This window comes from Myotis myotis, unplaced genomic scaffold (genome assembly GCF_014108235.1).
Source record: "Myotis myotis isolate mMyoMyo1 unplaced genomic scaffold, mMyoMyo1.p scaffold_m19_p_18, whole genome shotgun sequence".
Classification (NCBI taxonomy): Eukaryota; Metazoa; Chordata; class Mammalia; order Chiroptera; family Vespertilionidae; genus Myotis; species Myotis myotis.
The window spans coordinates 9,370,686-9,393,811 of record NW_023416322.1 but is presented as its reverse complement, the minus strand read 5'-3'; the positions used below and the strand labels follow the sequence as shown (position 1 = coordinate 9,393,811).

General features: G+C 45.0%; 1 protein-coding gene across 18 annotated transcripts in view; it reads right to left on the bottom strand.

Annotated features, from left to right (window-relative positions):
* Positions 1-23,071, bottom strand: part of SRGAP2 (SLIT-ROBO Rho GTPase activating protein 2) — a 242,246-nt gene extending 219,175 nt beyond the window's left edge. For 10 of the 18 annotated variants that reach the window (XR_004973235.1, XM_036342889.1, XM_036342893.1 and 7 more), the window contains exons 1-2: positions 22,921-23,071; positions 20,546-21,156 (exon numbers count right to left, since the gene is read on the bottom strand). Coding sequence is in view for 15 of the 18 variants with exons in the window: in XM_036342889.1 (XP_036198782.1) it covers positions 20,546-20,612 (67 nt within the window). In the remaining 3 variants the exon portion in view is untranslated. The remainder of the gene's footprint in view (positions 1-20,545; positions 21,157-22,920) is intronic. The other 8 variants (XR_004973236.1, XR_004973237.1, XM_036342898.1 and 5 more) reach the window with 1 other exon arrangement.
* Positions 23,072-23,126: the final 55 nt, after the last annotated feature.

Genomic DNA, 23,126 nt, shown 5'->3' with positions numbered 1-23,126 from the left:
GCCACAAAGAGTTTTCAATATACATAAACTTCACCAGGACATGTGGATATGTTGTATTTGGCAAAATATGGTCATATTTTCAATGGTTGAGTAAGCTGAAGCACAGAAAGCCTGGAAACTTCTTCAAAGTCACAGGGCTATTATGTGGCAACAGGAATCTTATGTTGGCTTCGGACTCCAAATCCCATTCTGTAAACTGAGTAAGAAACAGGTGCAGCATGTTTTGTTTTGCTTTGTTGTTTAAGTCTGATACCTGAGAAAGGAAATTCACTTGAGGAGGTGAATGGAACTTTTCGTGATTCAAAAGGAGGCTTAGGGGCACTTTTTGCAGCTTTCAGTGTTGACAGTCCTGGCGCTTTCCTGCCTTCATTTCACTGGGAGCTTGTGGAGGGGCTTTTCCTTCAGGTTTGTCACAAGTACTTTCCAAGTTCATGTGCCATGATTAAAGGCATGTGGGAGGAGGGAGTCTAGTTTGGGTTTAAAAAGATTTCCTTGATAACTGGATAAGCACTGGAAACGAGAAGGGAAGGAGGAAGTGTGATGAAGAAGAATGTGTGTAGGGAAAAGACTGCCCCAGGACAGAGTTAACCAAATTGCAAGTCTTAAAAGAAAGGCAAAGAGGGATGGAGGCTGAGGGAAGCACTATTCTATTAAAGGGATCACGGGAAACAGCGTTGAATCAGCCCTCATCACTATGCTATCAAGCCAAGGCAGCTTGGAGGAGTCAACAGCAGCCATAACCCAGCTACGCATAAATATGTATCTCCTCCCACAGTGAGAGTCTACAGTTGAGACGTCATCTATAAAATCTGCATGTGGCAATACAAATAATCACATCTACGCCTTCCACAAAAATCCCTCTAACGAAATAAGAGTGCAGGGTTTCATTCATCCAATAATCCAATAAACATTTACCGTGTGCCAAGCACCACACTAGATGTCAGAAAAACAAAGATGAACAGGTACAGTCCCTGCCTTCGAGGAGCTCACAGTTTAGCAGGTGAGAAAGATGCACAAATAAATAAGTGCAAAATCATGCAAATGGTATGAATTTATTTATTTAAATATGACTACAGCACTGGCATAATACACTTCAAGCAAAAACAGATCCCAATAGGTTCCCCAACATGCTCTACTTGGCAGACTTGCTACTTATCATAAAGCCATCCATATACAGAGGCCCACACTAATATTTAGGCCAAATCTATGTTATTAATCACATATTTGCCATCTAAGTCACTTTACTAATGTCTACCCTGCCCAAATCGCTGTTTTGTTTATAAGGGGGAAGAATGTGTATGTGCATAAATCTCGCCCAAATTGTGTAAGAGCCATCTGAACTTGGGGTGGTGCAGAAGAGGTTCACCATAACATGGCATGTCGTTTCAAGTATGGCCCAGAAAGCACAGGTGATTCACTTTAACAAACACCCTTGAGTCAATGTTATATAGGTCAGGTCCCATGAAAACAAGCTCCAAGAGAATGTCCACCTTCTTCTGTTGCAGCAAGTAAAATCTTAATTTATATTTGTTTGAGCTGTGTAATTTACAAAGTAAATGATCAAGCATTATATTAGTTCATCAACACAGCAACCCCTACATTTTCGGTCATCTTATACCTGAAGAAGCTGAGGCCAGGAGAGGTTAGGACTTTACCCAGGGCCATGCAGTTAATGGTAAGGGTCAGAGCTGGGACTAGTCCATAAGCCTTCGGACCTCCAGTTGGATGTTTTTTATCTTCCAAATTGCTGCTTAAAATTCCCACAACTGTGGGTAATCTTTGTTACTCATAAAGAAAGGTAAAGGAGGAGATTAGAATTCCTAGTTTCCTTGGATCCAACACCCTGGATGAGAAGTAAACAAAACATTCTTCTCAAATAAAAACTAAAAACACTAAAAATCCAAGCCTTTGGAAATGATAATGGAATACACTCGGTTCAAGTGCCAATATCTAAAATATATTTTCCTAGGAATAGCTTTAGCTTAATCCCCTCTCTCAACAAATCCCACATCACAATCTCCAATCAAACCTTCAATCAAGAAGCCATCTCATCATCCCCAAATTATTCAAATGAAAGCGATTAGCCACTCCTGCCTCCACACCTCGAAACAGCACCAGCACCAGCACCACCCAGTCATGTTTTGCTGAACTCAGCCTCTCCCACACTCCCTGGGATGTTTTAAAATAACTTGTTCATGAGCCAGCTCTATGTTAACCAGAAGAGCTCAGGTGGTGGTGTGGGGAGGGAGGCCTGACTTGACTTTTCTGTGATTCACAGACTAGCCCTCAGAAGGGGCCTCCAAGGGAATCTCAGAGCAGGAGACAGGCTTATCAGAGGAGAGCAGGGCAGCTCAGAGCTCAAGTTTCCCTCTCCTTGCTTAGCCATGCTCATGCCCTACAGGGCACAGGGAAAGAAAATGCTACCAATTCCCAAACACAAACCTTAAGTCTCCTTCAAGGGAGACCATTTCTCAAATTGAAATGTAAAGAAGCTGCAAATGAGCTCAGGTATTTGGCATATACAGGAGGTACCATCTTGTTCCGTTGCTCTGCAACACCCCCTATTTAGAAGAAAGGCAAATGACAGATTGTATGAAAGTGGAGTTGGGGGAGTGGGAAAGGGATGACACTGTCACTTGCCAGGTGAAATTCCTCCTTGAATGTAACTGTCACCTCAAACTTAGGATGTCCAAAATAATACTCATCCTCTCGTCAATTGCAGTGTCTCCTCCTGACTCCCCCAAGCCTACTTCTGCCCTTGCCACTATGGTTCTTCTCCCTGTCTCCCAAGCTAGAAACCTCAAGCATTCCTGACTCTTACCTCACCCCTGGCTCCCACACCCACCTCAGCAGTTCATGTTCTCATCCTAGTAATGTCTCCCGACTACTCTGTGGCCATACACGGTACCAAGAGTAAAAGAAGCAGGCTTTGGAATCAACAGATCTACGCCTCCGTCACCACTCCACCACCAGTCACTTGTCACCTTGGATCATCTGTCTGAGCACAGGTTTCTCGTTCACTAAATGGAGAATCACACTTTCCTCATTGGTGGCTTTAAGAATTGGTCACAAATAGCAACATATTTGTAGCCCGCACCTCAGGGCCCGGAACAGACTAGCGTATACTGGGTGGGCAGAAGCAGGTCTTCCCCCCCAGCCCAGAGCAACCAGGGAGTCTCTGAAATACAACTTCATCGTGCCACTCTTCAGCTCAGACTGCCTCCATAGTCCTCCACTGCCTCAGCAGAGCCAGCCAGCCTCTGGCTGACCTTCAAGATCATCAAAAACCATCCAGCCAGACCTTATGCCTCTGTCTCCAACTCCTCTGCTCCGGCCAGGGTCTACTCACTCAGCAAACATTTACTGGCTACTGACCACATGCAAACAGGGTACTGGATGCTGGGAATGTTGAAATGAAAGGCTGCCCACCCTCAAAGAAATCACAAATGTCTTTCTGGAAGGGAGTGTGTGTCGGGGGGAAGGGACATGGAGCGGGGGTGAGGGTGAGGGTGAGGGTGGATAAGACCGCATTGTTTTGCAGTGTAGGAAGTGATGCAGGAGTGGTGAGCACCCAGGGGGCTGTGGGAACACCACTGAAGGAAGCGCACACACTGCCTCTGTTCTTTCTTCCTACACTCAGCGAGCCAAGTCCTACTCTGTAAGTCAAGGTCTTATTCATTCTGGCCCACACCTCTCCCATCTCTGAATTCCTCAAGTTCTTATCAACACTACTCATTTTCAGTTATCCTCTGGCTGATGTCATTTCTCGTACTGCCCTGGGTTAAGTTTGTTTTTATTACTTTTTGTATACATTGGCTGTTTTTCTTCACTGGTATACATGACCAGAGGAGGCAGACCAAACTCTAGACAGCTCTAAATCTTTTATGGAATCTACATAATTATCCATGGCATAGATGATATATTGGAAACCACTGACAATCATAAAATAATGTATTTATTAACTTTGACAAACATACTCCCCTCTCACTGCTAAATCCAGACTTTGTGTCCAATCCAAGACTAGAAATAAGATTCCTAGCTATCTCTGAAAACCTTCCTAAAATTTTTAAAAATCTATAGTTTTTAAACCTTTAAAAATGGTTAAGTATAAGTTCTTCAAATAATATCTTAGGAGAACACCCAGTATAGTAAACATAAAAGGAGAGCTGTTCTGGTTGGAGCTGTGGTGACAGCCTAATGCTGCCTACCTCATGAGGGGAACATTCACCGCCTCCCGTGGCCCCTGACACACATCCCATGCGTGCAGTTAACACCGCTGCAGCATGTTGGAGAGGTCACCTTGCCCACAAACATCTGGAAACTGGATATATAAACAAATGTGACAGTACAAATCAAAAGGTTGGGGAAAGCAGTTGGACCCTCTCACAATAACTGGGACTACAACAAATGGTTAGCCATGTGGAATATAAAATAGATCTAAATTCCCTACCTCATACCATTTACAGAAATAAATTCCTCATTTATTAAGGTAGATATGTGAGAATCAAAACTTTGAAACCTTTAGGAGAAAATTATAGGAGAATATCCTTATGGTTTCGGGATAGAAAAAGTTTTGTGTGTGTGTATGTTTAAATAAGTACAAACAATAAAGGAAAAGCTAGGTGGACTTGATATATTAAAATTTCATATATATCAAAGGATCCAATAAAAAGTAAAAAGTTGCCGAACCGGTTTGGCTCAGTAGATAGAGCGTCGGCCTGTGGACTCAGGTGTCCCAGGTTTGATTCCGGTCAGGGGCATGTGTCTTGGTTGCGGGCACATCCCCTCCGGGGGGGGGGGGGGGGGTGCAGGAGGCAGCTGGTCGATGTTTCTCTCATCGATGTTTCTAACTCTCTATCCCTCTCCCTTCTTCTCTGTGGAAAATCAATAAAATATATTTAAAAAAAAAAAAGTAAAAAGTTAAGCCAACTCTGGAAGAAAGTATTTGCAACCTAAACTATCAATAAAGGATGAATAGCCAGAATATATATAAAAAAATCTATACATCAATAATAATAATTTTAAAAGGACAACCTAAAAGAGCTATCTATAGATTGCAATTGTCAACGATAGCTCATATTCTCCCAGAATTTAAAGGGCAGAACACAGTGAAATGGAGTCTTGTCCTACTTATACATATTTATATTTTATTATCATTTATAACATTTGTTACCATATATAATCTCAGTCTATTTATACAACAACCCTGGGATGCAGGCCAAAGATATCACTTCTTAGTGAGAAGCAAAACCTAGATTTTTCAACCTTCTAATCCACAATCTTTCCATTAAAAATAATTTAACTCCACTTTTTAAAAACCCTTGTTCACACAAAAATCTGTACATGGATGTTCATAGCAGCTCTATCCATAATAGCCAAAAACTGAAAACAACCCAGCTGTTCTTCAATGGACAAATGGTTAACAAACTGTGGTACATCCATACAATGGAATACTATTCAGCAACAAAAAAGGAGCAAAGTAGTAATACACACAACCTAAATGAATCTCCAGAGAATTATGCTGAGTGGGTGGGGGGTGCGGGGGGAGCCAATCCTAAACGGCTACATACTGTATGGTTCCATTTAGAAATATTTTAAAAATGACGAGATTATAGGCATGGAGTGGTTCTAGGAGTTAAGGACCAAGGTGGATAGGTGGGTGAAGGGGGTGGGAGGGGCAGACAAGGACTATAAAAGGGCAACATGAGGGATCCATATAGTAATAGAACTGCTCAGTATCTTGACTGTGTCCATGTCAATGTCTTGGTTGTGATATTGTACTATAGTTTTGCTGGATGTTAATCACTGAGAGAAATTAAGTAAAGGGTATGTGCAACCTCTCTGTATTACTTCTTACGACGGCATGTACTAGTAAATGTATAATTATCTCAAAATATTTTTTAAAAGGTCTGAAGTCACCCTGCCCTGTTGTAGTGCCATTCTGAGATTAAATGAGATAAAACATGGAAAGGCACTTCACAGAATGCCAAGTGCTGTATAAATACTAGGGGACAATCACCATCTTCCTCCACAACCAGCCTCATTAACATTGTCAGATTGTGCTCTCATGTATTGGGCCTTGCACAACCCTGTACTGGGGTCCTACCACTGTACTTGTGTGATCTGTCCATCCCTCTGAATAGGCTGTTATTTAGTTCTACTTGCCCACAACTTAGCACTACAGCAAGCACATAGAAGTGCTAAGTAAATGGGCGCCAGGTTGAAATTAGCTCATCATTTTCTTTTTCAATACAAAGTGTCCCAACGCTGGTGGAAGCAAGGAGGGGAGTGAACTGAGAAGAAGAGCCCATCAGCCATGAGCCCACACCTTGAAAGTTTTATCAACTACCGACTCCTTCCCTGAGCCACTGAGAACCCAAGTGAAGCAAAGGCCTAGACAGAGGGTGTGGCAACAGCAACAAAAACATGAGTTCAATTCATCAGGCCTTCTTTTTTTTAACCTTTTTCAAGCTCTGCAAATGAAGGAATTGACCATTTACAGTTTGGGTCAGTGGAAAAGATGTGAAGGTAGGCTACAATATATCTTCTGGAAAGTATTTTAAAGGGTAGCTGACAGCCCTTTTCCTGAAATAATTAGACTGAGAGCTAGGGAAGGGGCAGAAGAATGTACTAACTGATCTGTCAGGATATCTCTCAGAGACTTCACCCTCTCTGCCTGGACAAACATTTGGCTCCTGAGTTAGGGAGGGGGTTCCCACGCCCTGAAAACAATGCTAGCTCCTCACTCCTCCTCCAAATAGTTTTCCAACATTAAAAAAAAAAAAAGCACAAACGGGTGCTTTTCTGAGCCTAATGTTATCGGATAATTTTTCAAATTCTTACTCAATTACATATCACTCTCTTATCTGCAGTCTCCACAGGCCAAATAGCCCTGCTTTCACATCATGCCCACTGAGCCTGCAGAACACGAGTATCCCTCCCAAGTAATTCCAACTCTCAAACATGAGATCATTTTACATTAAATTCTGTAGAAGTGTGCCTTTTCTTCTAGGAGGAGTAAGGAGATTTGAGGCAACAGGTTAAAAACTTGGGAGGTTTCTGTTTTTGCCTTAGATAATGATTAACTCTTTTCTGATGCTGAATCCAGAAGAGCTGGCATTTCTGGACTGGCAATCCTGCGCCCTGGCCAAAAGAGCAAAAGCAAGCGCGCACACACACTGACTCTTAGAAGGAAAAACTGGCACAAATCAGTTACAAGCTTTTGCAGTGGGAGCACTACCTTAGTTTTAAGGGGTACTAGATGTTTTAAAATTGTGTTGTTAACTGGCCTTAAAAATCTCTAGATCAAGAACCTCCCTAATCAAAGCAACAGATACCATCTACCCAAAATGTTTCGATGTTTCGTTTCAAGTTGCTGACAGCAAAGAGTTGAGATAACTTACCTCACCACAAATCACTGAATAACTAAGCGAGATCAAGAGATAAAGCACAATTGACTCCAAGGAAGTCTAACACACCAAGCCTACGAATGTCATTTAAAGATGAAACCATAAACCAAGAGTAGGAAAGATGAGCAGGAAGAACCTTCTATATCTCTTCTCTAACTTCTATCCTTCCCTCAGAACAATAATCCACATGTAAAAAGATGGAAAGAGCCAGGCCGGAGTGGGTCAATGGTTGAGTATTTACCTATGAACCAGCAGTTCACGGTCGGGGTACATGCCAGGGTTGTGAGGCTCCATCCCCAGTGGGGGGGGGGGGGGGGGTGTGTGTAGGGGACAACCAATCAATGCCAATCAATGCTTCTCTCTTATCATTGACTAGAGTCCCGGTGCACGAAATTCATGCACTGGGGAGTGCGGGGGGGGGGGGGGGGATATTCCTCAGTCCAGCCTGCACCCTCTCACAGTCCAGGAGCCCTTGGGGGCAGTCGAACATCCTTAGCCCTGCTGCGGAGGGGGGAGAGGCTCCAGCCACCGCCAGCCGTGAGCCCGGCTTCTGGCTGAGCAGCGCTCCCCCTGTGGGAGCACACTGACCACCAGGGGGCAGCTCCTGTGTTGAGCCTCTGCCCCCTGGTGGTCAGTATGCATCATAGCAACTGGTCATTCCACCATTCAGTCGATTTGCATATTAGCCTTTTATTATATAGGGTGTTTCTATCTCTCCCTCACTGAAATCAAAAAAATTGTCCAATATTACATAGCTAGTCTTCCATTACCCTACAGCCCTCCCTCCTTATGACTATTTTTTAAATGTCGTAATGACAAAAATATAAGCTGTCACTATTATTAACAGTACTCATTATAAATCAATAGACAGTTACTTAGACTATTTATTAGGTGAAAAAACAACAACAAACATAAACGTGAAAACATTTCAACTCTGGATTACAGCACACTGCATCACAATCCACAAAGAAACCCCTGAGTTGACAAAGGGACTCACATGAAGAGGAGTGTAAGAGGCAAGAGGCCATTGTGCATCCTAGGGCAGCCTGAAGTTATTTCCCGCACAGCACAGATGTCTGGATGAACACTACTCGGGTTCCACATCCATGCCACCCCCCCCCCCCCCGTTTGTCCCAGCCCAGATGTCAGAGATTAAAAGCCTCCCACTTCCTATTTCTTTCATCTTAATTAAAGACAATCACCCAACTTCCTTTTTCTTTTGAATTCAAGTACAGCACACAACAACATAAATGTCTATAACACCAAGAGTTACACAAGCTTCATCTCACACCAGTAACAGCAGGGAATTTTCTGTCTGTAGGTCTCTAGGCTTACTGGAAGTCCAAAGTTTTAAAGCACTGATTGTACCTAGTAATGGAGTCACAAATCCACCTCTAGGCCCATCAAGTAACTATTCCTCTCTTTGAATTTTCTTTTTCTCCCCTTGAATTTTCTATTAGACACCTCTTCCTATGACATAGTAACACCTAACCAAATATCACTTCAACTGCTCTCCAGGCCAGCTGCCAATCTGCCATCACCTGGGGTTACCCTCTGGAGGCGTGCAGCAGCCACACAGACATGGCAAGCCCTGAGATGAGGAGGGTGTCTTTTGGGAATATAACAGGTTTTGTACTTACAAGTGTGCCTGCTCAATAAGGGAAAAACTGTCATCAATAGGGGTGGAACTGTCATCTTCCATATCTGCAATAAGCAAGAATCATAACCCACTTGGAAATGTTCTGATTAACTCCTAACTTCCTAGATGAGAAAACCAAGCCATAGACAGGCCAGGTAGGTGTGTACCGGGAAGACATTTAGAATACTGCATTCACTACTTTATGCATCAAGATAATAGGAACTGAGACAATCAATTAAATGTGTGGAGTATTTTATAGATTCAAAGGCCTTTCAAACTAATTCTTTCACAGCAGTGTTAAGTCAGCCTGGGTTCGTACCCTGTCTCCATCATGAGCTGTGTGTTTTGGAGTGAGTTATTTAACCTTCCTGTGCCTCACTTGTAAAATGAGGGTAATAATAGTAGCAATTTAATAGGGCTGTTGGGAGATTCATGAGTTAATATATGTCATCCTTAAAGCAGAGCTTAGACATAAATACTAGCCATCATCATCATCCTTATTAGCCAGGACTAAGAATGGTTGTCCCCATTTTACAGATGAGGTGAATTACCTCCCAAATCACAGTTGTAAATGGCAAAGCCACGCTAGAACCGAAGCTTTCTGCCTCCAAATCCACATTCTCTCCCGTGCAACCGTTCTGTCTACGTAGAACCCTGTAGTTCAATTTTCCATGACCCAAATTAATATTGCTCCAAAATAGGTACCTCAGTCAAGAACCCTCCCTAATAAGCAGCTTCCTCATCTCACAAGATCGGGCCCAATACCCCAACAATAATAAATACATACATATGTATATCCATACACACACACACAGAAAAAGACTAGTGGGAAAAGAGAACAGATCTCAAGGGGTTTAAATATTTGAAGAAATTGTTGGCAACTATTCAGAAACAGGATGTATTTCTTAAAGCTCCTGGCATGTGGTGTCTTGGCCAGCTCATGCTCTTGGGTCCCTTTGTTTTCTGTGCTTTGTCTTCCTGTGGAGCCCTGGCCACCCAGCCACCACAGCTGGCAAGGCCACCTTCTCCAGGGAGAAGCACTCAGACCCTGCCCACCATGCTGTGTGTGATTCAAAATGCAGAATCTGAGTTCAGACAGCAAAGACAAGGTCCCAACTTTTCACAATGCCACTCAGGTCCCCTGCCCACAGATTAATGCATGTGTAAAAGAAACGGTAAAAAAAAAAAAAAAAAGACTCTCCTTTCGCCCTAACAGGTGGCATCCTAAAATACCGACAGGGGTACACGTCCCAGCTATATTTCCTTCCTCACAAACACGTTTCATTCACAATCTTAAATAAAGTCAAGGCTACTTCGTATGACATGACTTGAAAAACCAGGAGGAGGACTTTTCCTGTTTGTCGCTTTGGACCTTTCCTCCCATTTACCATAGAGCACGCAGCTGCTTCTAACTAGGCAATAGCTCCGAGTAAGTGTCACTGCAGTTCCTTTGCCAGGTCAACTCTGTTTTAACTCCTGGGCAAAACAGACCTAAACTCTCTCAACTTTTAGACTTTGAATATCTGTTTAAAACAATACATAAATCCTGGACACGTATAGAATGTGTTTTTCAATTACAGGAAACCTTTTGTTTTCAACTCTTCGGAATTTCAGAGTTAATATTTTTCTTGGTTTCCAAGGAGATGCATGACTGAAGAAATTTGATGAACTCCATTATCATTCTAAGGTAAGGATTCTAAAGAGGGCTGTGGGGTAGTAAATAAAGAAAAACATCCCCCACTGGGGAGCCTCCATGCTATATAGTTTGTACCTGTCCTTTTTTTTTTTAATATATATTTTTTCTTGATTTCAGAGAGAAAGAGAGAGATAGAAACATCAATGATGAGAAAGAATCATTGATCAGTTGCCTCCTGCAAGACCCCTACTGGGGATCAAGCCCGCAAACCAGGCATGTGCCCTTGACTGGAATTGAAGCTGGGACCCTTCAGTCTGCAGGCAAACGCTCTATCCACTGAGCCAAACCAGCTAGGGCTGTACCTGTCCTTGTGTAGTGGCAATATTCACAATGTTTGACCTGCTTTGAATTTCAAATATTAACATAAGGAGAAGGCCTTTCACTCAAGTAGGGGGAGAAATGCAGAAGCATGGCGTTATGGCACTGTCACATTCAACCTCAACTCAAAAAACATTTACAGCTCGACCTGCGTGGCTCAATGGTTGAGCATCGACCTATGAACCAGGAGGTCATGGTTCCATTCACTTTAATAGCTGATAACTCACTTAATTTTCACTCCTTTTCAGGTTAAACTGACTTGAAATAACAGGGTGAGTACAATAATATAAACAAGCATAAGGACACTGCTGAGATGCTGAGGGTATGTGGATTAACCATGTGCAGAAAGCAAGGGGGAGATGCTGAGAACTCCTGCTTGGAACCCTGCACAGGGTCACTGTGCGGAGAGCAGGGGTAAGCAGGGAAGACTTTATGGAGGTGGGTGATAGCATCTAAGCTGGATTTTAAAGGATGAATAAGTGTTTTCCAGGTTCAAGGAAAAGGACCCATTCCAAGAAAGGACACAGCATGAAAAAGAAGGAAGTATGAAACAATGTGGTAAGGAAACTAGGTATTATAAAATATGAGCAAAGTAAGTAGGAAGTGATGAGTGTAAACCAGTGGTCGGCAAACCACGGCTTGCGAACCACATGCGGCTCTTTGGCCCCTTGAGTGTGGCTCTTCCACAAAATACCACGTGCGGGCGCGCACATACAGTGCGATTGAAATGTCGTGGCCCATGCGCCAAAGTCAGTTTTCGGAAAGGAGATAGACGAAACACATATACAAGACAAGTGTGGATGGGAGAGTTGGAAGGGGTCGACCTCAGCGAACGTACCTCAGTCAGATTGAGGACGTTTTTAGCAAAGGCCAGCTTAGGAGTATCCTAATTAAGTTAATAACAATGTACCTACCTATATAGTTTAAGTTTAAAAAATTTGGCTCTCAAAAGAAATTTCAATCGTTGTACTGTTGCTATTTGGCTCTGTTGACTAATGAGTTTGCCGACCACTGGTATAAACAGTCGTTTATGCTATGATCTTAACAGAATAGTAAGTTTGTTTGTTTTTTAAATCACTTTTGTGCTTTTATATAAAATGTATTGTTACAATCAAATTAAGAAACTATTTCTAAAAATATTATTTGTAGTAGTGTAGGTCATTCATTTACACATGCATCATTAGAGCCAATATACAGGGTGTCCCAAACATGTATACACACTTTACAGATGATAACTCAATTGATATTTCTTTCTTTTCAGCCAGACTAAGCTTGGAACAAAGGAAATTCATCCTGAAATGCTAATGCAAGTTTGAAAATGCAACTGAAGTAGAAACACTGCCTTTATAATTATTCAAAGTATATATACACCCTGTGTCCTCCTAAAATGTATACACACGTTAATAGCTGATAACTCACTTACTTTTCACTCCTTTTCAGGTTTAACTGATTTGAAATAACAGGGGAAGCCAGACTAAGCTTTGAACAAAGAAAATTTATCCACTAGGCTTTTTTATGGGGATATATAAAAGATAAAGTTTACAATACAAAACCAGCAACAATTGACGAGGGCACACAAATACCAAATGAAATGATCCTTGATGTTTGCAATTCCATTGCCTCGAGTTATCAGCAGTTCCTGGACCAGAACAGCCATCAGTTTGAAAACAGGTGTTAACAAAAAAGTATTCATTTCTGCAGATTCTTTTAAATTTTGAAAATGAACTGAATGTTGCCCTACCCGGTTCGGCTCAGTGTATAGAGTGAAGGCCTGTGGACCGAAGGGTCCAAGATTCAGTTCTGTTAAGGGCATGTACCTTGGTTGCAGGCTCCTCCCCAGCCCAGGCTGGTCAGGGTGCATGCAGGAGGCAACCAGTCCATGTGTTTCTCCCACATTAATGTTTCTCTCTGTCTTTCCCTCTCTCTTCCACTATCTCTAAAAGATCAATGGAAAAATATCCTTGGGTGAGGATTAACACACAAAAAAAGAAAGAAAATGAACTGGATGTTAATAAACACTGGCTTTATAATCATTCAAAGTGTGTATACATTTTCTTGGGACACACTATATATTTACTAAGAGCCACCATTTAGGCTACAATACTGTTATAGACATGTTTCCTATCTGAAGAAACTCCCATAATAAGAACTACATACTTACCATTTAATATTTGCCACTTAAATATTTGCCATTTAATATTTGCCATTTAAAATGAGCTAGCATTTTACACATGTTTGCAAGAAACCAGCAAAGTAGGTCTTGTTTATGTCACAGAAGAGGAAGCCTAGAAGAAAATTTAAGTGACTTGAGCCAGGCCATAGAGAAAGAAGGTGATGTTGACAAGACTCAACTGAGGGCTGGTTCCAAAGCCTACGTTCTTTGCATGGCATTACACAACCTCAAAGCATTCCGACCAGAAGCGCAGTAGAAAAGAGAAGACTGAGAGACATTTAAAATAGAAGGCAATACAAGAGCAATGTCAGAGTGCTGTGTGAGGGAACCTGAGAAGAAGGGTCATTCTGGTCAGAGTGACCAAGAAAGGCATCCAAGAAAAGTTGGGTTTCCCGGAAGGGTGAGATTGCAGTAGGAGGAGATGTGGGGCTGGGCAGGGAGACAGAGGTAGTCCACAAACAGCGCTTAGAACTCTGGTGACAGGATGTTCTAATTCTGTCTGGTTCTATCATTCACCAACTGCAGCCCTAGGGCAAGTCACTGAAATCTCCTACACCTCACTTTCTTCATCAGCAAAATGGGGTAATAGCAATAATTCCTCCTGGAGTTGGTATAGGATTAGGAAATAATCTATGTAGAGTATTTAGTATAATGCCTAGTACATAGTAAACCACAAACAAACAGCAAAATGTACATGCATTGAATGAATGGCAAATAGTTCAGATAGGCCTCCAATCCTCTTAAAATGAGAAATATGGTAAAAATGATAAAATTGAGGCCAAGATTGAGAACCTAGTTAATGTACGCTTAAAAGCTGGTCTCTATTTAGCAGGCAATATGGTTCACTTATCTTGATTATAATGGTTGCATGGGTGTATATAACATGTCAAAATTTATCAAATATATTTCTTAAACATGTGCTGTTTCCTGGCTGGTGTTGGTTAGTGGTTAAAGCAGCAGCCTATACACAGAAGGGTCATGAGTTCAATTCCCAGTCAAGGGTCAAGGGCATGTACAGGGTTGCAGGTTCTATCCCAATCCTGGGGGGGACGGGAGGGAGGCAACCAATCAATGTGTCTCTCTCACATCGACTCTCTCTCTCTCCCTCCCTCACCCCTTCCTCCCTCCCACTTTCTCTAAAAATAAAACAATGGAAAAAATATCCTCTGGCGAGGATTAACAACCAAAAAAAAAAAAAAGTGCTGTTTTGCTGTTTATTATGTCAGTTAAACCTCAATAAGGCTTTTAAAATTACAATAAAAGTTCAGTAATTCATGTAATTGTTAACAATATAAAATTGTTATTAATATATAATTCTCATATTAGGAACATAAATACATATTAATAAAATAAAAATATGAATGCATATATTAAATCTTAGCTCTAAAAAATTTATGACAGGTGATTAAATAAAAATGTATATGAAAGCTGGTAAAACTTTGATGTGAAGGACATTTTTAAAAAATAGGGATATACCCACATTCACAGCCGTATTATTTGCAATTGCCAAAAGGTGGGAGCAACCCAAGTGTCTCCTGATGAATGAATACACAAAATGTAGTTCTGACAAATGCTACATGGATAAACCTTGAAGACATTATAGTAAGTGAAATTAGCCAATCACAAAAGGACAAATACTATATCCTTCCACTTATAGGATGTACCTAAAGTAGTCAAATAGAGACTGAGTCATGAGATGGGGGGGCTGGGGAAGAGATAGATATTGTTTAATGGGTACAGAGTTTCAACTTTGCAAGATGAAAAGAGTTCTCTGCGTAGATGGTAGTGATGGCTGCACAACATGAATGTACTACATGCCACTGAACTATACACTTACGAATAGTTAAGATGGTAAATTTTATGTGCTGTGTATTTTACAATTAAAGAGATGAGAGTTCCTACACATTATTGTAAAAATCGGTAAAGTGTTATTTTTGTCATTTAAAAAAATCTTTTTAAGTGTTCTCATTATTTATATTTAAAACAAACAATTTCTGAGGTGAGTTTCCCAGATTCCCCAAAAGGCCAATTCAAAAGCTGACACCAGGTTAAAACTTTCACTTGAATTTCATTAGGAGTAGAAATCTACATATTGACTTTTTCCCTGCGACATGACCTAATATTTTCCTAATGAAGCCCTTAGGAAGCATTTTCCCATGAAGAAAACCTGTCTCTGTAAAGAGAACCTCCAGGTGCCACTGACAGCCCACGTGCATCTGGAGCGAACTGTGGAAGTTTATGAGTCAGGGGCTGGGCACCTACTGATTTTGAAAGGGTGTGGACGCTACCTATCAGGGCCAGATCAGGCTCTGCAAACTTCATAGCAGAGAAACAATCAGGGCTTGTCCAGGCTTTCCACCTGGGTGGTGTGTGTCACTGGCCGTAACTAACCACGTGATGGGCTTCTCCAGAAGAAATTTCAGTCCTCATTTCCCAAGGAATGCCTGACATTAGAAAAGCTGAGCACTCCTCAGAACACTGTTTCTAATCACTGCTCCTTGTACAGCATACAGCATCCCCAGCTCCTTGCCCACCCCCTTCCTCCAGGGCCCTTCAACGCCGAGACAGAGAATACTTGAATTTTTCCAAGAGCTTCATTTTCTTCCAGGAATTCACCTGACTGCAGACTCCTATTTTCCCTAAGCAAGGGGAGAGGAGCCTTCAATCAGCTCACAGGAAGATGACAGCATCTGCTTGGGGACTCCAATGAGATATTTTACTATAGCTTTTCACAAACTGATTATATTTAAAGCTCCCTTGGGGAGTGGGGGCTGGGAGGAAAGAAGCTTCGGAGAAGACCTTCACTGACATGAGTGAAGAACCGCTCAGATCTCCCAAGGGAACAAGTTGTTTAAATACCAGCAATCCACATTCCCAAATGCATGTGCACACACAATATGTCTAGTTTTAAATTTCATCCCCTGCTCCGAAAGGGTCCTGAAAGAGTTAAATTGTTCCAGGCAAAGGCCTGAGGCTTTTCTATCAAAATGCTCCAGATGGAAATTACAAAATTTCACTTCTCAGCTCCATGGTGCGGTGCGCACCCACTGTTCTTCTAAGACATTAAAAAAAAAGAAAGACAAGACAAGACCCCTAATGTTCTGCAGAGAGAGAATTTGACTGCTCAGCACAGTGCCACTCCGTTTCAGATTATTTCTCCTGGAATATTTGCATGAACTGTCAATCTCAAGCCTTTCTGGGGACTGTAAAAACTCAAGGTATGGAGGGGGTAAAGGAATGAGGGTCTTGAATAAAGACAAGACAATGGCTGGGACTGTATGCAGTGATATGAACCCACCCAAATTATTGCCGCTGGAACCATGCACCTTACCCCCTTCCACTGCTCCAATCCCCAAAGAGGCTAACAGGCTAGAGGCCAAAAGGCTTCGGGTTATGACCATGAATCTGACCAGGGCTGTCAGGAATTTGCAGAGATTCATGTATGTGAAAGAGCTTTGTAGACTGGAAAGAATCACGTAAAAGCACCAAGAATATTATTGCTCTCAAGTCAGACATTGAGAGGCATGAACTTTCAAAGGAATCCGAACACCCACAAACCAGAAACAATGATGGTTTTTAAGAAGGCGGCTACGAGGCAGACCGACCGAGAAGGCAAGCCCCTCATAAAAGCAGATGGGACAGGACTAGGCCTGCAGCCTCAGAAGTCCTTTAGGGGACATGCAAGCAAGTGGTTTAAAGGGAGGCAAAATCGTGAGATAGACTGGGTCCCAAAAGTCCATTTAGAGTTCACTTGATTCAAACCATTCTGATTGAAAAGCAGGACCCAGGACTGTGGTCAAATACATAGAGCCAACAGCAGCCAACAATTAGACAGTGTACGTCTTTGTATTATAGGTCTAGAACAGCGATTTTTCAACCGGTGTGCCGCAGCACACTGGTGAGCCACAAGAATTTTTAAAGCAAGCAATACCTAACTATTTAGTCAGGGGCACTGACTTCTTTTCCCTTAGATTGTCAAATTAAGAAATAACAACAGCCAACAGAATAATAGCCATCCGGTGTGCATGAATGAAAATTACACTTTTTTCGTTTTGTCAGATTGGCAAAAGAATATGTATATTTTTGGTGTGCCACAGAATTTTAGTAATTAGTTATGTGTGCCATGAGATGAAAAAGGTTGAAAATGGCTGGTCTAGAGGGTTTAAATAACTGGTCCAAGGTACATTTGGCCATTATGGGAGAAATTAACGAGAACTCAAGTTTCATTCCTATCATTTAACAGCAGGCCCTTTGGGAATGCATAGGCAAACAGGTCAACAAGAGGAAAGGTTAGCTAACAGAAAGCAGACTGTGCTATTACTAAGCACTTACTTACAAGTGCCTGATACTGTGCTAAATGAGTTTTATGTACTATCTCATAGAATCCTAATAACTACCTTAGCAAATACACATTATTTTCCAAATTAGGAAACTGAGGCTCAGGCAAGTCATGCAACTGGCCCAAGGTGCAAGGCAAGCGAGTGGCAGAACTGAGATTTAACCTGGATCCCTTAGACTCAAAAACTTGTGATCTTAACCACCACACCAAAATAGCAATTTTCTTTATTATGTTGGCATCTCTAAGAGAAGTAAGGCTGGCAGTGCTATGAGTCCCAGGAAAGTCATATTCTGATAAGGGCTTCTAGCTAATGGGGGGAGAGGAGCTAACCCAGAACCCACGTCCTTTGTCTCCAAGATCGATGCTCTTCCATGGAGAACAAGGGCTCTAGAATGCAAGCTCCAAATGGGAGGAGATTTTGGCTTGTTGACTGCTACATGGCCACTCCCAGAACACATGGAAGGAACTCAATAAATAGGTGATGAATAAAGGAATGGAGTCAATCTGCTGGGTGACCTTGGGAGTGGGGGAGCTTGTTATCCTCGCTAAACCTGTTTCTTCGTGCAACAAATAGAGAATGAAATAATATCCACCTCCAGAGTTGATATGAGAATTAAATGAGACAATTCTTATAGAGCACTTGTGACAGGCTGGAATATACTGAGCACCCAAAATGTAATCTATTATTATCATATTATTACTATTATTCACTGACAAATTTTGACTTCCTAAGATTTCACACACACACCCTACTGTGGTCAGATAATGTTTCATAGTAAATATGAATATAATAAAATAAAGAAGTAGGAGTTGGTAACCTGCTTCTGGTTTCAAATCTGCCACTGCCTAGCTGCATGACCTTGGACAAGCCTCTTAATTTTTCTATCCTCGTCTCAGCTATAAAATGAGGGACTAAAACATTCAAATCAGTTTCATAAGCATTTATTGGGCACCTTCTCTGAATGAGACATCATGCTCAGCCACCTATAAAATCTACGAATAGTGTCGATGAGAAAATACCAGAGCAAAGCAAAGCAGTCCCCTGCTGTGGCAAGGTGAAGGAGAAATCCCAAATAGCCAACTTCATTACATCATCTCAAGGAGCAACGTTTGTATATACACAAAGTGTTTAATTTTGAGACATTCGTGAGAAATCCTTCACCATTAAGGAATCAGCAGATACAGTTCTATTAACACCTATCAACCCTGAACCTTCCAAAAAATAAACATGTAAAATCATTTTACACCTTAGTCAAACGGCATGCTTCTGGAGAGAAATCTGGGAAAGTCAAAGTTATTCACGCTCCCTATGGCAACAGTTAAGAATAGGATGTGTAAAAAAAAGAATGACATATCTGGTTAAAACTGCAGGGGCGAAGGGTGGGGGGTGGGAGGGAATTCCAGAAGCAGAATGCAGTGCATCTGAACAGGACATGGAGGTTGTGGCCTATTGTTTACAAAAACAGGCTTGGGTTATGAACAGGGACAAGAGGCCAAGACCTCAATTATCATTCACAACCACACCTCTCCCAATCCCAATTCAACTGAAGCTATCCATCAGTCAACTCCCCCATCTTCTGTCATAAACCCACCAATATATGTAGCCAAGTGGAGAGAAGGTCTCTCAGGGTACCTCCAGCATTGACCAAGCTGATGACATTAAGAAGATCCCACAGGCACAATGGGGACTTCAAACTACCTTCAACCTTCTAAGGTATTAGACAACTGCCCATTTCAAACTCTTCGCTCTACCCCACCCCAGGCAATCATTGGAGGGGAGACATGGCCCTTTCCAAGTCTTCTATGATAGGAAAAGGTCTCCTTGAATTGGTGCAGGGAAAGGCGGGGACACTCCCTCTGTACTCTGAAACAAAGGAAAACCCAGAGCTCCAACCATGTGGTGTAACATTCAAGGCCACCCACCACTCCCATCCCCAGCTGAGGAGGTCTCAATGGGCTAGAGCCACATGGCTCTTCCCAGTCACCGGCCAGGAAGGGACAGGGCCTTGCACCAACACATGCTGGGGCTCCTAATCAGGGGGAAACCCCTCCTAGAGGAATTGCTGGTTTCAAAAAGAAAAGGGGCTTTGATTCACAACCACACCTCTCCTAATCCAAGTCCACTAGATGTGAAGACAGGTCCTTTGGTTTCTTCAGATCCACATTTCGCGTTACCCTTCACATTTTTGCAGATAAGTGGGTCATTAAAAGCATGTATTTCAGAGCAGAGGGTGACCATGCAGAAAATTAAACAATTATGTCTTCCTATCCTCCAGAATCAGCACCACCCGGCAAGCCTAACACCCCAACTCCATTCAGGTTTAGGCGAGGGCGGAGACGGAGTGTGAGTGACCTTATTCTTTCTGTCCTCTGATCTTTGGCTGAATGCAGGGCAACCAGAGACCAGGCAGGCACAAGGTGCATCCAAAGTGGCTACCGACTCTGTGTGTCTGATGCCATATAGCAAATGTCACGTTTGGATAGAGTACATCAGGAAAAAAAACCACCTCTCTCAGGGCTCTCCAAAAGGTACACATTCTCAAGGTTGCCTTTCTCTGCCTGGCCTCAACTCCATCCTCGGGAATAAATTCCCTAACACCTGTCAGATTTCAGTAGTCCTTCAAGAAACCTGACCCAGACAACCAGAGGCAAATTGCCGCCTTTCTCTCTCCAAGAACCTCCCGCCCCTCCCCCCACCCTTTCCAGCTTGGGAGAAAGGGCTGACAAAAAAAGGGCCAGCTCTACAAGAACAAACCCTAAAGCCCACCCTGAAAATCCCTTCCCTGAGCCTGTAGCTCCTGGCACTGCCCATCTCTCAGAGGCTCAGATCCACCTATGAAACCACCTCTGGGGTCAGCCTGCCCCCACCTGCTCCACCCAAAGAAACGAACCTCCTGCAAATCAGGGTGGAAATCCATGCCTCAATGGCCCACCCAGCATATGCATTACGTTATTTTTTCCAAGCCCTTACCTTTGACCTGAGTATCGTACTCTGCTATGATCTCCTTATCCTTTTTGAATTTGGCCGGAGACGTCATGTTTTCCTTCTTTCTTCCAAATTCGAATTGTGAATTGATAGATCCACGGGAAAAATCCAACCACCTAAATCAATACCTCCAAGACCGCGTCTCCTGAAGGCAGAAGGGGCCCACCGCGGTGGTCTCCAGCGCTCCGGGGAGCGCGGGCTGCGGGCTAGGCAGGCGGCTACGGCGGGCACATGCAGACGGTGGGCTCTGGGGCCGGGCGCGGCAGCGGCTGGTTCCTGTGCTAGAGCCCGAGCCGCAGGCTCAGCATTAGCCAGGAGAACTGCAGCGCCCGGAGGTTGGCCTGGGGTCTGACATCAACGACACAGGCAGGGAGTGCAAGTCCATCCGCACAACATGGTGTGGGGGGTGCGGGGGTGTGGACGCGCCCAGCAGAGTCCCCAGGAGGGAGTGGGTGCGTATCGGGGTGCCGGTTGGAGGACTGGGCGTGCTTCGCGGTTTTTTGTTGCACAGGCTCGAAGATGCTGCAAATCAAATCCCAAACGGGAGCCGCAGCAGCACGGACTGGATCGGAAGTCGTTTGCTCCGGTTCACTTGCCTGTAAATGCAGGGATCAGGGGAGGGGGTGATCAGCTCCAGAGCAGATTCTAATCGCTGCGGGGGTGGGGTAGAGGGCGACACTCCCAGCCCGGCCCAGGCCCATTCATCTCCGACCAACGCCGCCCGGCCAGGAGAGCTCGGCCAGGCGACGTGGGGAGGAAGGAAGCTCCCTCCGGATTTTGTTTTAAGGCTGCAAGAGAACACTTTGGAGCAGCCGCCTGCGCAGGCTCCGGGTGGGGACTGCGGCGGGAACGCGGGGCTCCGGGCGGGGACTGCGGCACCTCGGCGGCCTCCGGAGCCCCAGCAGCGCTGGGCAGCGGCCAGCCGGAGGGAGCCCTCCCTGCCCAGCCTCCGACGCGGCCCCTGACCCCCAGCGGGGCAACTCCCTGGACATCAAAGGGGATCAAAGCCGTGAAGGGACAAGCCACCCGGGCACAACTTTTCTTCCCCTGCCGCCCCTCCTCCCAGCTGTTTTGTTTTTGGTTACTAGCTTCCCTTGGCAGCAAAAGGTTGGGGGGGGGGGGGTGTGGATCTGCAGGAAAAAGCCTGCTCGGCAAGGGACACAGGGACACATCCAGGAAAACAATGTGGTCGGCAGAAGCAGGAAACGGGTTAGAGGCGAGGGTCGGACTCGGGAAAATCGGGAGGCGGGGGGAGGGGGGCGGAAGGCAGCCGTTGCCTGCCCCACGCCAGGGATGAGAGCGACTCTAAATGCCATCGCCAACATTTTTTGTCACCCAAGCCCAGAGATCCCGGCTGGGGGCGGGGGCGGGGGGAGGAGGAGAGGGGTCAGTGACGATCGCAGACCCAACTACTCGCTCCGGGAGGTGCCCGAGGAGATCCCGCCTCTGCCCTGGGCCGGGAGGCAGGAGGGAAGCCGGCGGGAGCGCAGAGCCGGGGGGCGCTCCCCGGCGCGCCGCAGCGGCCATCCAACCTCTTTGGCCGCCCCTTTCCCTCTCGGTGCCGGGAGGAAGAGGCTCCCGCCGGCGTCTCCCGCTGCCCGCGCCCCGGAGAAAGGGCCTCACGGAGCGAGGAAGAGGGAGCAGAGGCGGCGAGGGAGTTCCGGCGGGCAGGAAGCGGGAGGGGAGGAGAGGTGGGGTCCCGAGGCTGCACGGGAGCCGAGGGTAACGAGAGCCGCCGCACATGCTTGGAGGAAGGACGGGGAGAGGGGACGGGGAGGGTTGCCTTAAAGGTGAGGGGGGAATTCGGAGTCTATCGTGGCCCGCGATGTTCCATGAAGCGCAGGGATGTTAGCAACTTGGGGGACCCACTTCTGGGGTCTGGGAACCCGAGTGCGAAGAGGAGCCATTGGGGCGGGCCGGGGGGCTGGGACCCGGGAAGGGCCCCGGAAGCAGGGCGGAACACCCCTTCTGGGTGCAGGACTTGGAGACAGAGTTGAGGGGCCGCGGACGGTGACGGGTGCTGCCAAGGACGGCTGCCCCAAAGCGGTCCGACTGCAGAGTGCTTGGGGAGGGGGCTGGGTGCGGGCTGCGCGGCGGCGTGAGCCCGGGCACAGCCCCGAGCGGTGCGGTGCGGTGAAGGGCGGAGAGATGCCGTCCTGAGGACAGCTCAGGGCTGCACTCAGAGTTTTGGAGAGGATCGCGGGGGGGTAGGGGGGTGGAGGGATTGCGGGCGGCACCGCTAAAGCGATGCAGCAAGCAGCATCTGCGCCCTCTCCTTTCCGCCCCAACCCGGGTTTGTGCAGTCAGGGCTGTGGTCCCGCCGCCGGGAGGAAGGAAGGGGAGAGGGAAGGAGCCTTTACCTGGCTCTGACGCCACGGGTCCCAGGCCCCCGGGTCCGCTTTCCACTCAGAGTTCTCCTGCCCTCTCGTCCCCGCCACCCGCTCCTACGCAGATTGGTCCCCTAGTCCCCTCCGGAGCCTCCGCCAACTCCGCAGGACCCCGCCGGGAAGCAGGACCCACCCCTTTTGCCAATCACCGCCCGCATTCTATCGACCGATAGGGCCTG